Source organism: Equus przewalskii, chromosome 6 (genome assembly GCF_037783145.1).
Source record: "Equus przewalskii isolate Varuska chromosome 6, EquPr2, whole genome shotgun sequence".
NCBI lineage: Eukaryota > Metazoa > Chordata > Mammalia > Perissodactyla > Equidae > Equus > Equus przewalskii.
In genome coordinates, this window is record NC_091836.1 from 26623021 (window position 1) to 26640787 (window position 17767).

The 17767-nt window shown below is 41.0% G+C and overlaps 3 protein-coding genes across 3 annotated transcripts in view; 1 reads left to right on the plus strand and 2 right to left on the minus strand.

Moving 5' to 3' along the window:
* MPZL3 (myelin protein zero like 3) overlaps positions 1–2773 on the minus strand; it is a 24536-nt gene extending 21763 nt beyond the window's left edge. Inside the window, exon 1 of the mRNA XM_008513485.2 lies at positions 2638–2773. Within this exon, the coding sequence (XP_008511707.1) occupies positions 2638–2710 (73 nt within the window). The 5' untranslated portion in view covers positions 2711–2773. The remainder of the gene's footprint in view (positions 1–2637) is intronic.
* CD3E (CD3 epsilon subunit of T-cell receptor complex) overlaps positions 2612–17767 on the plus strand; it is a 58299-nt gene continuing 43143 nt past the window's right edge. The window contains exon 1 of the mRNA XM_070624935.1: positions 2612–2767. The gene's annotated coding sequence lies outside the window, so the exon portion shown is untranslated. The remainder of the gene's footprint in view (positions 2768–17767) is intronic.
* On the minus strand, positions 3499–16072 carry MPZL2 (myelin protein zero like 2). The gene is made up of 6 exons (XM_008513486.2): positions 13975–16072; positions 12830–12996; positions 12327–12537; positions 9794–9941; positions 7155–7228; positions 3499–5713 (listed from the first exon to the last, which is right to left on the minus strand). Exons 1-5 carry the CDS (start codon positions 14030–14032, stop codon positions 7165–7167), a joined length of 648 nt encoding a protein of 215 aa, XP_008511708.1. The 5' UTR covers positions 14033–16072; the 3' UTR covers positions 3499–5713; positions 7155–7164.

The window sequence follows — 17767 nt, forward strand, 5'->3', positions numbered from 1 at the left end:
AAAAGTTCTGAGCACATTTGGTTACTGAATTATAATAAGTACACCATTAATATAACTACCTATTTACCAATTTCTTGCTTGTTAATATATTCATGAGCATGATTTTGCCACAAAGTTATCAATATGTAAAGTCACTTGACTGAAATGTAAACACTGCATAAGTAGGTCTTAAATATATAGTCATAGAAAAGTAAGATCCCTGGACGAGCTAAACTAATCTACACATCAGGGTGTTGGTTTCCCTTTTTGGGAAGAAGGGACAATGACAAAGGAAGCACAAGGAAGGTTTCTGGAGTATCAGCAACATTTTGTATCCTGATTTGGGTGCTGGTTACCTACGTGTGTTCAATTTCTGAAAATTCATTGAGTTAAACACTTACAATAGGTGCACTTTTATCTCTATATATTATACTGAAATTAAAAGGTTTTTAAAATCAATGGATGTAAAATAATTTGTCCACTCCACTCAAAAAAAAATATACTAATCCAATGTTACATTCATTCAGAAATTTTTATCCTAGGCCTAATGTGTTTATGGATGTTTATATTTTCACCTGAGTAAAAAAGTATTCTTGCCAGGTAAAAGCAGCCAACTACAGAAATACTCATAATAATTAACAAAAATTTTTTAACCTTGGAAGAAAAGAAGAAAAATCACATTTAAACATAAGTAATTTCGTACACAGAAGAAACAAAAAAAAATAACAAAACTCTCAATTTTGTACACTCAGTTTTCCAATATACAAATCTGTCAACCTTTGATTCATAAAATTGTATAATTAAACGGAAAAGAGAAAAGTGTAGGAACCCTAGGCTGCCTAATCTATTGTTTCTATGTACTCTGACAACTTATATAGCAGGACCATCTTTATAACTTAGGGAGAAATCAAACAAGTTAATAATTTAATGGGCCCTATCTTTGAAGAGGAAAAGCAAATAAACACTGGTATGAAACCAAAGTCTATTGCCTAACAGTTTCAAAACAAAAGTAAGACCCCAAAATACGGATGAACCTTGAAAACATGCTAAATGAAAGAAGCTAATCACAAAGGAACACATATTGTATGATTCCATTTATGTGAAATGTCCAGAATAGGCAAATCCACAATAATAGAATGTAGATTGGTGTTTGCCAAGGGCTGGGGGAAGGGAGGAATGGGGAGTGACTGTCAACGGATATAGAGTTTCTCTGTGGGGTGATGAAAATGTTCTAAAATTGGTTGTATTAAGGATCGCACAATTCTGTGAATATACTAAAAACCATTAAATTGTACATTTTAAATGGGAAAATTGTGTGGCATGTAAATTATATCTCAATAAAGCTGTTATTTTTAAAAAGGCAAAAAAGATAAGTACATACAGATCATAAAATCAACTTTCAATGTCTGAATTATTTGGTCTGCTAGATTCAATGGATGCTTTTCAATATAAAATGGCATCAAGTTTAAGAAACCACCCACAACTTCTAGAATTTTTTTCTCAATAGGACAGTATTTGAATATTTCCGTGTGTGTGTGTGTGTGCGTGTGCGAAAGAGAGAGAGAAATGAAATTGGGAGTATTTAGGGCGACAGTAGGTCAGCCTAAATATTATATTGCAAAAGAATTTGGCAGAAAAACTGGACACTTGGAATGACATGGGCAGCTGGGAGGGATCAGGGAGTGTGCTGGCAGCATGAATATTAGTCATCAAATAAAAACTTTGCCACCTTACCTGCTGAGATGTAGAACACCTGAAATCTTTATGTTAAAGGTCTCCTTCAGAAATTCCCATTTACCACAGGGAAATTTTACGAAATTAATTCATTTTAATGCTAGCTCTACTAACATGATTTCCCAAGAAGACACACACACACACACAAAATCCAGTAAATAATTGCACCCTAAAATGATGGTAATTAGGTTGCACTGAAATTTATGAAATTTGAAAATTGCATGAAAGTAAAGCTTACTCAAACTTTAAGAATATGTCACAGTGTGAATACTGTACTTCTGATATTAGTTAACAGATTAAAATTTTAACAGAATTGATATGCCCTTTCTTGTCTTTTTACAAATGTGTTATTAAAATGCTAACGCAGTCGCTTTTCTGTGAACAAAATGAGTCTCTGTTAGAACGAAATCACAGCACATCCTTTCTGTGACTAACAAACGTTTTACTTCACAGCCATCGACAATCACCTACAAAAAATAAAATTACCAACAGTCATAATTTTCTCTCCCAAAATTACTGGGACAAACTATTGAACATCAGAATTGCCCTTTCCTAACTAGGATACACAGCCCACAAAACCACAGCAGAGTCATTCACTGATAACAGCACAAGATAACAGCTGGTGCCACCAAAGCCAGAGCCCTCCGTGGTTCTAGCAAGCGGTGCCATCGCCACAACACCATGCAGTCACGCAAGGTGGTCAAGCTCCCAGCCACTCAGCAAAGCACTGACAGCCTACCAACTCCCCCCAGTGGGTGGTGGTTATGAGAAGACAACCACCTCCTGACACCCTCCTGCTTCTTTCCTTCCCAGAAGCGACGTGGGGGCTTTCCTGAGACCCCCCACCCGGAAGCGGAAGAGCGACCATCTTCCCTTACCGCCCCCCCCGGCCGGAAGTGGGGCAGAGCCAGCCGGCGCACTCACCCTGAAAGAACAGGACTGCCAGCAGTGGGAACAGAGCGCAGCCGCGGCCTCCCGCCGCTCCGCTCTGCTGCATCGCGACCGCTCTCCAGATGCTTGCACACCTTGTTTACGGCTCCCGGTAACAACACAGGTAACACCGGAAGTGACGTCAGGGCGGGAGGCAGCGAGAACTCTTAAAATGGCGATTGAAAGTTGCCATAGGAACATGGCTTTTTTCCAGAACCACACCTGGGTTTGCTCACCGATCAGCGATTCTTGACTCTCATTTAGGAGTTAATTATTCGCTTTTGCTTGACAATGAAGTAGGCTACAGACTTTGGAAAATTTAGTTTATTTTTATGGAATTCTGCAGTACTAAATAGTCTTGATCCTCAGACTCTATTCCGGACGTCTGTTTTTAACTCCCTACAGATTCTTTTATTTGAACGCTCTCAGAATAGATATCTATACATTTAGAGTTCAAAGGGACCTAGGAGATGATACAGGATCAGTCAATAGGTAAATATGTGTTAGGCCTTCGTGCTGAATTTGTGCCTCAAGTCTCTGCTTCGTGTTTTTTCGTGTAGCTATTACAGCATCCAGATCGGTACCTATCTAAATTGGGCGTATATTAAATTGCTGTTGACAGTGACAATGATGAAATTATGACATATAATAGAGAAAAAAGGAACTGAGATTTGTTTATCTTTTGGTTGGAAAAGTGAGAAAGTAATGTTTTCACCTTGCTTGAAGTGAAATAAAGACATGGGGTCGCATTCTTCTGAAAAAGAGATTAGATGATACCCTGCTTTAATCATTAGTCCACCTAGTCTCCTGGAATCGATGTATATTTACTGAAAGCAAGAGAGGGAAAAAGTATACTTCAGCTTTTAGAAAAATTTAATAATTTTCCATTTTTCAACTCCCATTCCTTTACTAGAATTGAAACCTGGTGGTTTTCTCTATTAAGAAGGTAATATAAAAGGACCAAATGGAATAGACACTGTTCCTTAGAAAGAGTCCCCAAACTAAGTAATTGTTGTGCCAAATTCCCAGTTATACAATGCAATGTGAAAATTCTGGGGAAATCCATTTAGGTTTATTTATCCAGTAGAAACTAATTCTATCCATTATTGACTTCCAGGCTGCCTCTAAGAAAATTTTTCAATGAAAATAAAATATATACCCAGCTGTTTTCTGTTACTTGCTATGTAAAATTTTTAGATTTGTATATAAGCGTATCATATAATTGGTAATTCTTTATTACTAAAGGTTATTTGCATAAGTGTTTAAGGCACAATAAAAAATAAATTACAATACAAAAGTTCTCTTTAGGAAGAAGACACTAAACAACAGGACAGTATTAACCCTTGAGTATTTAGCCAAGACACAAGCTACAAGTTTTGCTGGAAAGACTTTCCATGAGTTTTTAACTACTTCATTATACTTAATAGAACATCAGCCACGTCATCTATTTGAAGAAATATCCAGTTACAGTTTAAAAGGCTGAATTTTGAAGAAAAATAGAAAATGTGAATTAAAGGCAACATAGGCTTTAAATCTAATTTTTAGCTTCAAAACTGGGTATTAAACTTCGCTTCTTGGTGTAAAAGGCAAAATGAGACAGGTATGGAATGAATTTCAGAATCAAGGTTCACGTGTAAATTATACCAGTTTCTTTTTTAAGTATTGGAAAAAATATCAAAGTTCAGCATCTTTAAATACAGATAACCTATTTGGAAATTCCAGTTGTTAAAAGAAATAGCATCTTCAGCCCAGTTGGTGAAAACTGAAAATATCAGGCTATAAAGATTTTGGAGAGGCCTAAACTTTTAGATGTTTTCTATCCTTTGAATAAATGCTACTGTGGCTTAAGTTTGAAAAGACACTGGGAAACTAGACATTTTTTTAGAGACACTCTTCTTTCCATAGCTCACTTATGAATTTTGCTTTACTGCTATAAAAGAAGAAAGAAGAAAGTTGGTTTCATTCTGTTAGTTTTGATATTTCTTTGCCCCATACCAAATCCTTCCTCCTCCAAAATAAGCAAGTAAATTAAAACAAAAATAAAGCAAAGAAAAAGAAAAAATTTACATAATCTCTTCCAGTTCTCGGAGCTTTGTGTAACACTACAAAATTATCATCATTTAGGGTTGATTTTTTTTCACCAGCCCTAAATTTGTTAAGTTGTGACATACTATTTCAGAATCCTTCTATTTAACTGCTTAATGATTCCAGTCTACAAATGAGCACAGACTTTGCTCTGTTGTTGTAGGTAATTGAATTGGAGGAAAAAAGATGGTGAGCTAAAAAGCCGTTCACTGCTAATGAAAGACCCACACTGTTGATTATCTTTCACAATGCAGAAAAAAGGTGACAAGCAATTCATCCAGAAGTGGCATTTGTCAATCTATTAGCATGTACGTAACCTTTTCTAGTTACTCTGTGATTTAGACTTGTGCTATTGTAAACCTTGGATCCATTGAAAAAAAGAGAAAAAAAACAACCTATCATCTAGGATGTTGAAAGAAATTCAATAAAAGAAGACATGTCTCATACTTAAGGAGAGCCATAAAAATCAAACTGTTCTTTAACAGTTTGAATTTGGGATTGTCTGTTAATCAATCAAAAACAGCTGGGAGAATTAGCTCACCTTTTTAACTGAGAGTGTGAGAAGGAAAGAGTAAACACATTAACTTCAGTAGCAAGAATGCTGCTCTAAAGAAACTATGTTAAAGGAAATGTCATGACAAGTTGGCTTTTATCCCAGTTGATGCCAATGTATGTATATACAATTAATAATCCACAAGGAGTGTTTAAGGCAAAAATGTGGCTTCTTGGTGTACAAAAGCTAAGGAGCACTTGAAAAATATTTGTGCTCTGTAATTAAATAAAACCTTAGTAATGGAGCTGTATATGAGTCTGTTGGTATCTGCTCAAGAGGGCCCTAGGCTGGCTCCGGAGAGATGTTGCTTATCTAGAAGGTTATGTACTGCGGAGCTGGTTGGAAGACACATCTCAACTGGAAAAGTCAAAGAAAAGCTTCCATTAACTTCAACTCATTCTAGGGTTCTTGGGCTTGGAAATCTTCAGCTTCCTGAAATACAAAACAGAAGTTTAAATGGATAACGCATTTGAGAAAAGTGCAATAGGAGCACCTGGCATTATGAATTACATATATATTGTTAGATTGGTTCTCCATTATGAAGGAAAATATTCTTAAAAGTATTTGTGCTCCCCCTAATTTAGCTTTTAAAAGAAGTTTTCTCATCCTTATTGCATAGTTCTCAAGAGTCAGTGTCCTTAATTCATAGCCTCTGCCTTGCACGGGATCTATACCTTCTCTCTCTCTCTCTCTCTCTCCCTTTTATTATAAACAAAATCAGACATACAGATAAGTAGAGAAGACAGTGTATGGAATTCATCCATCACCTAATTTTAAAGAATTTTTTCCTTATTTGATATATTTTTTGACTGAAGTTTCTAAAACAAATTACTGACATTTTACTCCTAAATACTCCAATATGTATTTTTAAAGTAGGGACATTTTCCTATATAACAATAATGCCCTTATTATACCAAATAAAAATTAATAATAATTCCATATTATTATCCATATTCAAGGCTTTCCCAATTGTTCCCCCAAATCTTTTTACAACCAGTTTGTTCAAACTGGTATCCATCCAGTCAGGGATCACACATTATACTTATGTTAGTTCCTTAAATTTCTTTTACTCTAAAGCAGTCGTCGTCTTTATTTTCCATGACCCTGACTTGATAGAGACTCTACTTGCTTCTAACAAGACAATAACCCTTGGGAAAACCTCTGTGATACCAAATTTGTTTTTCTGGGTTTACAATAGTCATTTTTCTCCATATTCTATTTTATAAATCCTTGAGGTCTTCCACTGGAGCTTTAGGCTATACAAATATGACTCTTTTTGCAAATAGTAATAGTGGGCCTACTTCAGTGAATGAAGAAATTCTGATCATATGAAAAATAAATCATCCCACCTTTTAAGCATAATAAACCTGAAAACTGGAAAAACAAAATTACACACTACTCAAATTCAATTCATAGTCCCAATAATAAAATGAGAGGTGTTGAAATCAACTTCAAATAGAACAAAAGTTCTGTCAAAATGACAGGCATATCTGTTGAATCACTCTCTTAATGCTATGATTGATTTACAATAAAACAAGCAGATATTCTTTCATTAAAAAAATAAAGATTTATTTACATGTTGAAAGTTAATTTATTATTCTTGGTGGTGGTAAATGTAACCCCAAAGCCCTAAATAATCTTAGGATTCTCTCAGCTTTAATGGTAGTAGGGTCTAACTTCCTGATCCTTTGCAGGAAACACACTCAAAGGGGAAGCCATCCATAAAACTGGTAGAAGACTTTTCTCTCCCTGACACGGCTCCTCTAATTTCATGTAGAAAACACCCAAAAATCATCAAGTCCGGGAGGTTCTCATTAGAGATGGGCCAGACAGGAATGCTAAGGAAAGAAGTCAACCCATCTGTGAATCTCACCGTCTGAGTGTTAGCCCGTGTCTTCTAAATAAACGGAGACCTTTTGTTCCGGGTTGAGCCTTTCCTCTTCTTTTCTGTAACAAAGCAGCAGAAACCAGTGTCAGGTGAACAAGACAAGAAACAAGGGGGCAAATGTTAAAAAGCTGCGGGTGAGGTCTTTTCCCGCCATATTCTGGGAAGAATTACCTGCATCTGGGAGTAGATGCAAGCCTACAGAGAGCTAAACCACTAGTGCCATCTAAGTGATGGTGCTCGTGCCTCCACATGCCCCAGGCAGCCAAACTTAGGCACTTGGCAGAATATTTTTAGATGGGAATATAACTTGGGAACTCCAGCGATTTAAAGCAGACACCTTAGTTTACCATCAGTATTCTCTAACTCCTCATTCAAAGAAAAAAGTGTGATGTTGACCTAGAAGTCATCTTTTTTATTGATTATATTCTATTCAAACCAGAAACTCAGAGTTGGGTTCATTAGGCTCCTTAAAATCATTCTATTTACTTCAGTAAATATTTCTTGAAGAAAAGAAACAAATGTTACTGTGACGACTGAAAGACTGCAACTGCAAAAGGATGAATTTGGACTCCTACTTCATACCATATGCGAAAATTAACTCAAAATGAATCAAAGACCTAAATGTAAGAACTAAGACTGTAAAACTCTTAGAATAAAACATAGGTATAAATTGTCATGACCTTGGATTAGGCAATGGTTTCTTAGAAATGACACCAATAGCACAAGCAATAAAAGAAAAAAAATCGATAAATTGGACTTCATCAAAATTAAAAACTTTGTGCTTCAAAGAACACTATTAAGAAAGTGAAAAGATAACCCACAGAATGGGAGAAAATAATTGCAAATCATGTATCTAATAAGGCACTTTCGTAATCTCTAAAACATATAAATAAGCCTTTTAACTCAAGAATAAAAAGAGAACCCAATTTTTAAATGGGCAAAATATTTGAATAAATGTATATACAAATGGCAAAAAAAAAAATATGGAAAGATGCTCAATGCCATTAGCCATTAGGAAAATGCAAATCAACACCTCTACGAGATACCACTTCAAAACTACTAGATGGCTATAATCAAAAGGATAGGCAATCACAAGTGTTGTCAAGAATGTGGACAAATTGGAACCCTCATACATTGCTGGTGAGAATGTAAAATGGTGCAGCTGTTTTGGACAACAGTCTGACAATTCCTCAAAATGGTAAACATAGAATTACTGTGTGCCCCAGCAGTTCCACTCCATACCCAGGAGAACTGAAAACATATGTCTCCACAAAAAGTTATACATGAACGGGGCTGGCCCCGTGGCCGAGTGGTTAAGTTCGCGCGCTCCGCTGCAGGCGGCCCAGTGTTTCGTTGGTTCGAATCCTGGGCGCGGACATGGCACTGCTCATCAGACCACGCTGAGGCAGCGTCCCACATGCCACAACTAGAAGAACCCACAATGAAGAATACACAACTATGTACCGGGGGGCTCTGGGGAGAAAAAGGAAAAAATAAAATCTTTAAAAAAAAAAAAGTTATACATGAATGTTCGTAGCAGCATTAGTCATAGTAGCCAAAGAAGTGGTAAAAACCTAAATGTCCATCAACTAAATGAATAAGCAAAATGCTATGTATATACAATGGAATATTATACAGCCATAAAAGGGAATGAAGTACTACTACATGCTTTAACATGAATGAACTTTGAAAACATTATACTGAATCAAAGAAGCCAGGCATGAAAGGCCACATATTGAATGACTCCATTTATATGAAATGTCCAGAATGGGCAAATCCACAGAGACAGAAAGCAGATTACTATGTCAGGGCCAGGTGGGACAGAAAAATAGGGAGTGATGGCTGAAGGGTATGGAGTTTCTTTTGGGGGTGATGAAAATATTCTGGAATTAGTGGTGATAGTTACACAACTTCAGGAATATTAAAAAGATGAATTTTATGGTAGGTAAATTTTATCTCAATAAAAAAAAAATTTATTGAGCACCTTATATCAGCATGGCTGACTTTCCTAGGCACTCACTTATAGTGCCCCTGCTGACTGCCCAGTGATTCTTACAGATGTATGCTTTACATTACAAGTAAGGAATATCCTAGAAAAGCTTTACATAATTAGATGTTAATATCAAATCTTCCATCATAAAGAAAGCCTATAATGAAATCTTCTTTAAAATTAAGAAAGCTTTTGTAGAGTTACTAATGCACGCCCTGATTTATCCATCCTGTGAATCTGAATTCTTTTACGTAAGATTTACTCAAAGGGAGGGCTGGCCTGGTGGCACAGTGGTTAAGTTCACACGTTCTGCTTCTTGGTGGCCCGGGGTTCGCTGCTTCAGATCCCGGGTGTGGACATGGCACCACTTGGCAAAAGCCATGCTGTGGTAGGCGTCCCATGTTTAAAGTAGAGGAAGGTGGGCATGGATGTTAGCTCAGGGCCAATCTTCTTCAGCAAAAGGAGGAGGATTGGCAGTAGTTAGCTCAGGGCTAATCTTCCTCAAAAAAAAAAATTAAAAAAAGATTTACTCAAAGGGAAGAACATCTGTTCAACAATTATGTAACCCAGTGTAAAATACCAAGAGTCACCATTAAGAGTGTTAGAAGACTTTCCCAGAACTGCCCAGCCTTACGATTTTATCTCCACCACTTTATGAGCTCTTTCAGCCCATCGCTTTTTCCGGAAATGCTGGAAGAGGACCACCACAATTACTATTGTGACCATCACTGCACAGGCCGAGCCAATGGCCAGAGCCAGGAAGTGGATCTCAGAGAAGCGTACTGTAAGGAGAAAGAAGTCAAGTTACGATTCTAAAACGAGGAGGACTATGATGAAATCTAAAGATATAACATGGGGTTCATTTCCATTATTAAATGGAATCATCCTTTCTCCTAACCATGTTACCTCGTAAACTCTAGCAGCAGCAGGAAAGCCCTGCAGACTACTTTAGTGGGTCTCAAACTGTGGTCCTAGGAGTAGCAGCAACAATATTACTTGAGAACTTTGAAATGCAAGTTATCAGGCCCCACCCTAAGCCTAGTGAATTAAAGGTGGGGCCCAGCAATCTGTTTAAACTCGTCCCCCAGGAGATTCTGATGCATGCTACAATTTTGAGAACCACTGGGCCAGTTGAACTACCTAGTGGGGTAAGGTTACTGCTGACCTAATCAAATCTAGTGCCCGGACTATTTCTCCCTGACCCCTGCACTTCTGTCATTCAGTTGGTAATCTATTTAAGTTTATTAAGGGCCTACTATGTTCCAGGCGCTGTGATGGAAATACAAAGCCAAAGAAGACATTACCTGTAAAGAACTCATGTGCACTGGGAAGCTAGGCAAATGAATCAGTAACTATAGCTAGTGGATAAATGATGCAAGAGGGAAGGCTCCTAAACCAGGCTAGAGTCTGCGAAGCATGAGTCTCTTGTCTTTAGCTTGATTTCTTTTTTTTTTTTTTAGATTTTATTTTTTCTTTTTTCTCCCCAAGGCCCCCTGGGTACATAGTTGTGTATTTTTAGTTGTGGGTCCTTCTAGTTGTGGCATGTGGGATGCCACCTCAGCATGGCTTGACAAGAGGTGCCATGTCGGCGCCCAGGATTCGAACCAGCGAAACCTGGGCCGCCGAAGCGGAAGGCGTGAACTTGACCACTCAGCCACGGGACCGGCCCCTTTAGCTTGATTTCTGATTTAAACTTCAATAAACCCTCCGAGCCAGAAAAGACATTAGAGAAAGTCTAGCCTAGGGGTTCCCAGCCTGAAGTCCATGAAAGAGGATGGGGGCAGGGAGCCACAAGCCCACAAAATCCACGCCATGTTGCATGTGTGTACATTTTGTGGGAAGCAAGGCCACAGCTTTCATTAGATTCCCAAAGAGTAGTGATCACAGTATGTTTAAGAACCACGTGTTCTTGTCTAACCTGTTAATTTTGCAGAAGAAACTAAGGTCCAAAGACATTACATTACTTCTTTCAGTACTCAAATGATTTCTCCAAGGTCACACAGCTCCCTATTGATAGGGCCTTGAAGGATGATACGAGGAATGAAAGGAGGAAGTCATCCCACTTTACTGGCTTATATATTTTGCGTAGTGGTATTGTGTGTTGGTTAAGAGCACACACCAGAGAGAGCTAGGTTAAAATACCAGCTCCACCATTTACTAGCTGTGTGATTTGCGGTAGTTAACTTCTTTTAGCCTCAGCTTCCTCAATGTATAAAATAGAAATAACAATATCCATTTATTGAGTTCTTATAAAAAATAAAATTATTTGTGTGGTTGTTCCATGCTGCGCCTGCACATAATAAACACTTAATATATGGTAGCTGTTATAATTTTCAATACTATTCAGTATTTGGGGAATTTATACATTTATTGTCTCATTTTATCCTCACTATAATCCTTGCTATATTATTCTCACTTTACAGGAGAAAAAATAATAAGATTTATTTAAGCTGGTAAGTGATAGCAATGACTCAAACCCAAATTTACAACTCTTAAGTTTTCCAGGTTGTCCTTTGTGGGACTGCGGGCAATACGATGTCTTGGTTTGGAGCACAGTTTTGGAGTCAAAGATGCTTGGGTTTGAGTTCCGAGTGACTCCATTTACCAGCTACATGACTGGACAAGTGACTTAACCTCTCTGAGCCTCAGTTTCCTCATTAGTAAAATGGGGGGCACTAAGAGCACAATAGCTGATGGGATGACCGAATAAGATATGTAAGGCCCCTGACGCATGGGAAGTAATCGATAAACGATAGCTCCCGTGGTCGGTCTCTGCCTCCTACGGTGGTTGTGAGAATTAGCGCGATAGTACATTCAAGCGCTTTGGACAGTGCCTGACACAGAGTAGGTACTAAATAAGTACCTCGTGGATAAGTGAGTGAATGAACAGGCCTATTGTTAACCTTATATCAGAGAGTCGCTTCCTCTCCCTTTCATGATCTCAATGCCGTTTTTGTAGCAGATTCCCTGGGTCCCTTTGCTTTCTGTTTCTTTCCACAGCCAAACAAAGCCTTTCTCTTTTTACCGTAGGACTCTTCAGTCTCTTTCTGTAGTTTCCAAATCCAAAGGGCTGGTCCTTCTCTGCTCCTTCAGTCATCACAAAAGATTGCCCCTCTCTTTTCTATAAGCTCTTACACTTCCCATACCGTTTCCCCTGCACAACCTACCAGTGTGTACGACGCTGAGCCGGATCTCCCCAACCAGCCCATCAACATCAGGTGGGTTCTTCACCTGGCAGGTGTATGTCCCATTGTCATCAAACTGCAGCTTCCAGAGGAGGATGGAGGCGTCATATCGCTCTGGGTTCCCATCCCAGACCACCCGGTCCTTGAACCGCCCACTCATGGGCCTGAAGGGATCCACATGGTAGTAGAATACCTAGCAAGGAGAAAAGGCAGAGGGTCCTATTCAAGACCTGGGCAAGGAGGCTGAGAGGGTGGGTGCAGGAGAGAAACACCAGCAAGCCTCCCGCCCCACCTGCAGCTCTCTTGAAAGAACCTCTTGCTTTCGCCTTCACTGGTGTCTCAGTTCTATCAGTCTCTGTCTCAGGAATTGTTTCCCAGATTTACCCTATGCTGGTTGCTAAGAAAAATACAGGAAGGGCAAGGAGAAATGGGCTGACTTATTTTCGTGACCAAGTTCCTCTAGAAAATGACAGTAATCTACTTACAAACTGCTCAGCACCCCCATCTTGAGGACGGAAATTCCAGGTCACTGTTAGAGCATCACCCACAGGGGCAAAGCTGGAGAAGGTGCATTTCAACCGAACATCTGTCCCGTTGACGGCCTCCAGCACTCGGGAGGTGTAAATTTCCACAGCTGCGGTAGGCCAAAGAGCTGCCGGGAAGAAAAGGAAAAGGAAGGGTTCACAGGGGGTGTGTATTAAGAGAACTTCTGCTGACACTACCAAAATAAATGTCTGAGTACGGCATAAAACAGAACTGAGATGCCCCAGCTCTCAAACTTACTTCGCCCAGAGTCTGCATGCTCCTGCCTGTATGCAGCCTTGACCCTCTCCAGAGAACAAATAAAAATACCACACAGCAAGCTGCCTTAGCGCTCTCACTTTCTCCACAGCCTGATGCCCTGGCCTCATGGTACCCACTTCAAAACTTATAACAAGCTATAAACATCGGCAAATAAAATTGAAAGCAGAAACAAAAAACCAAAACTAATCATAACATGAATTAGGCATGTCTTAAGATTAAGCATTATGTATCGTGTGTGTAATGGTCCCCCAGCAGGTAAGGTTTCCAGAAAGGGTCCTTGTTATGTAGATTTTGTACTGTTTCGAGTCTTCTGCAGAAATTGAGTTAATCAACCCCAGATAGCTTATGCTTGCCTGCGCCCCTAGAACCTTTAAACCACGTGGCATTTTTTACCATGATATTTACATTGGGAATATGCATGTTGGGGCAGTTTCAAAACCACGGCAGATCTCTCTCCTTGACGATCTCGGCTCTCCCAGAGCTGCCGAGAGTCTCAGACAAGAACCACACACAGAAATCCAAGTGCCAAGTCCTGCCTGCAGCGGGAGGTTGAGAGTAGCCACACAAAATGGTTTGTAACCCGAGATTAGAAAGCCCTCTCTGTGCCTCAATCACTGGCGGCTGAAACACACCTAAACCTGTTTGTCCAAAAGCAGTTCCCCAAAAACAACCCTCCAACTTCAGTTTCAGTAAAGTCAAAACTAAAACGAACTGCCACTGTGGCTCAGGCTCCCAGACAAAACTCGGGAGCTTCTTAGACAGGTAGCTAACTTTGGAGGGCAGGCAGTGAAGGAGGAACTGCCGAGGGAAGCCCCTCAGCTCTTACCTGCGAGCTGTATGCCAAGGAGAAGAAGCCTGGCACGCGTAGAACTCTTGCCATACATGAGGGAAACCCAGCCCTGGCCCCAGAGACCAGACCGGGCAGACCGAGGGCTCCAGCACCCCTGCCAAGGCCACTCCAGGAGCAGTGAGCACCACGTTCTCCCAGAGAGAGGAGTCTCCCTCACCTATGGGAGCGCCGGGCCTGTGACTCCTCCCTGCTCTGCCTTGCGCTCTGCTGGAATGAAAGGTGGGGCCTCAGCTCTCAATGCCCTCCTTCCTTTCCTGCCTCCCGCCCTCCATGCTGCAAGCACGTCTGCACAAAGTCCCAAAGCCTGCAGTCCTCTCTTTACTTTCCACTGAATCAGGGCTCTGGCCTCTGGATGGCCTCGGCAACAGCCAGAGGAGGTGGTGCCAGTCTGAAACGTCCCAGGTGGCTTTGGGTTTGGCCCACGCACACTGTTTTTTTAAACGGGCTTCAGGCTTGCCTGGGAGTGAGTGTTGAAACCACCTTGCAGTCATTCCACTTCCCAAAGCCCTTCCCTGGGGCCGTTAGCCTAGACCGGATTCGCAACAACTGCAAAACTCTCAGAATGCCTTAGGACCCTCTGTGGACAAAAAATCCTCCCGCTTATACCCTCGATTTTAGCCAAATGTTACTGCACAAAGATTTCTGCACCTTTTCTAGCTTGCAGCTTTCCCTGAGACCCACCTAAAATAAACTGACCAAAACAAATCTCAATATTTCATGATCCTTTCCCTCTGAAGGATTTAAGGAAGAATCCGGACACGATCCTTGCTCATTTACCCTACCCTCTCAATACAGTTTGCAAAGTGCTTTTTTGCTTGTTATCCCATGTCCACAGCACTCCCATGAAGTGATCCCACTTTACCAGTGAGGACGCTAAGAACCAAGGTAAGTGGCTTGCCCAAGGTGGCACAGCCAATAGGTAGCAAAACCGGAAATTTCCTAATGCTGTTTCCACAAAATAACAGCTAATCTGAACCGTCAGACAGAGGACTCCTAAGGAAAAGGTTTTTATAATAACTTTTCTGTGCAGATTTCATGTGCCATTTTTAGGGCAGCCGTCTGTCTGAGAAATCTAAAGAGTTGAGGAATTTAAATGAGAAAAGGTGCCTCCTTGTCTGGAAAGAGGATGGGTAATTGTTGCAGAGTAATGGAGCAGCATTGAAACAGTGGTAGGAGGAAGGGCGAAGATTACCCACACAGTGAAGAGTAGGCCTGATCAGGGATCTAACCCTCAGCAGAAACAAATTGCCCTTACCCCTGGATTAACCACTTAGAAACTCGCTGGTGATTCATAAAATCTCCTAGTTAAACCCTGAAACAGAGAGGTTGCCAGGAGAGGGAGGAAAGATCAGGCTGACTAGAAAAAAACTAAACATCGTAAAGAGGAAAGAAAAGAAAAAATTTCACCAAGAGAGAGGCAGATTGCAGAAGCGAAGAAAGAGAAAAGCAAACGAGAGAAGGAAAGCTGCGGGAGAAAGAAGTGATGGTCACGGAGCTAAAAAAGGTGAACAACAACAAAAGTCAGTTTCACGAGAACCTGGAAACCCAGGGGCCACCCCGGATGAGGATGAGCGGTGTCCTAGCGTGAATGTATTGTGATGAGTGTTCCTGAAAATGGAGTCTTTGGCTTCTTTGTCAGGTTCTAGGTCAGAGATCAACCTGAAATCAGAATGCCGGGGATGGCGATGGGGTAAAATAGAACCTTTCTGGTATGCAGGTCCAAAGAGTCTGGCTCCGGGGCCCGAAAGAAAAGGAGTTAAGGAAACTTGATCCTCCCTGTTGGCTTTCAACTTGCAGGGAAACACAGCTTTGAAGGAAGAAGAGGTAGAGCCTGAGGTTTTCAAGTCTGCAGCAGATCGCACACTTTGCTGAGAGGCGGGGTGACCAAAGCCCAGGGGTGCAGTGCAAAGCAGCAGGAGAGCGATCGGGCAGGAAGAACCAAACAAGCTGCCTGTTGTCCAGAGCAGAAGCATCTCTCCTCGAGGTAGCCAGACACCCCGGGAGCTGGCTGCCAGCCCTGCTCAGAGAGGCAGCGGCTGCCCAGATCCCATTCCTCAGCAGAGTTCAAGTTCCTGGCTTTGGGCCCAGCAACGCCCAGTTCCTTCCAGTTAGCACAAGTGGCTCCAGAGTCACCCAGTTCCCCTCCCTGGGTGGGGAGGGAGGAGACCAAGGCCTGGATTGGTTAAGTAGAGAAGACACTAAATGTCAGGGACATTTGCCCCTAGGAGTCACCAGGCTGCCAGTTGGTCAGCAGGACTTTGATCAAAGCTGGAGGCATCTAGGTAGGGCCTACGTCGTAGTTAGTGTCTAGGCAAACAAGAGAAAACCAAGACGAGTTCTGGAGATTAAAAGGAATAAAAGTGAAGTTTTCAGAGACATCACTCTTTTTCTAGACTTTTCCAGAGAAAAGTCCTGATTGTCGTTAAACTTTGTGGCATACAAATGGTTTTGAGAGCAGCCCATCTGTCCGAACCCTACCCGTCTCCCAGAAGTATTGCTAAAGCCCGCCTAGACCCTGGCCCCTAGCAAACTCACCGAGGCTCGAAAGACATACGGGACAGCTGGCCTGTGTCCCGTACTTGTAAAATCTGTCATCTTAACATCCTGGGCACAAATGTTTTTTTTCACTATGAGATGAAAATAGCATTCTGTGACACAAGCAAAACAAATAATTTAGCTCTTACGGTGGTTCAAATAAAGCATTTGTTTACTTAAAAGTTTCTGTCCGTATGTCTTTCTTACTAGGAAAAATTTTATTAAATTTTTGTTATATGCTGGACTAGATATACAAAGTAGAATAAGACATTTCTGCCTGGGGAAAAGAAATCAGTCTGAAGAGCATTAGGAGGTGGAGTGTGTATGTAAACAAATAATTGCTGTATTTGTGACTTTGGAACGGGATGAACAGGGATTCTGGAAAGAGAGGAGAAATAGAGGCATTTCTTTGGGGGCAAATGTGGTATCCACAGGGACCTGCAAGGATTTCCTCAAACCTAGGGCACAGGGAAGAGTGGCAGGCCAGAGGCTGGAGAGGGGCTGGGCCCAGTTGTTGAGGGTCTTCATTCACCATCCTAAGGTGTATGGACTTGATCCTGACAAGTATGCCAGGTGCGGGTAGCTAACAGGTGACCCGAGAAGAGTGGAAATACTTTGGTATTTCCCAGAAACATAAAAAATACTGAGGGAAAGCCTTGAGACATCAACCACCACATACTCTACCAGCTTTCTCATAAGGCCCCTGGCCTGGGAGCCAGAATCCAAGTACAAACTTGATACCTGTTTTCAGAAGGCTCCTTGCCTCTTCCCTAACCAACAACTCCCATCTATAGCTCTTCTTTTTTATTTTTTTGAAACTTCCTCTGGTTTAGAGAGTTTTTCAAAGATGAGACAGGGAAGTTAGGATGTCAGAGTCCTAGATAAGAGATGGACTTTTGGCCCAAAAGGAGAGATGTGTTCACTTTGGTCCTCCTTCTTGCCTTAAGTTTCCCGGAGATATTCCAAAGCAAGTCTGGATCTGAGAGTGAGCTCTAACAGCTTAGAAAAACTGTGGGAGGAGTGCCCTCTTATCTCCCCGCCTCAGTGCAGGGTATACACCTCTCCATTAAAGCCTCAGGCTCCTTCCTTAATTATAGAGAAGAGGCATCATGCTCTTATTAACCAGCCCAAGGAAGAGACTCGAAAGTTTAACCCTTCACTTTTTCTAAAGAGAAACTAGATGGATTTGCACAGGGCCATAGAGATGGGATGTCTTTGAAGATAACTTTGAAGA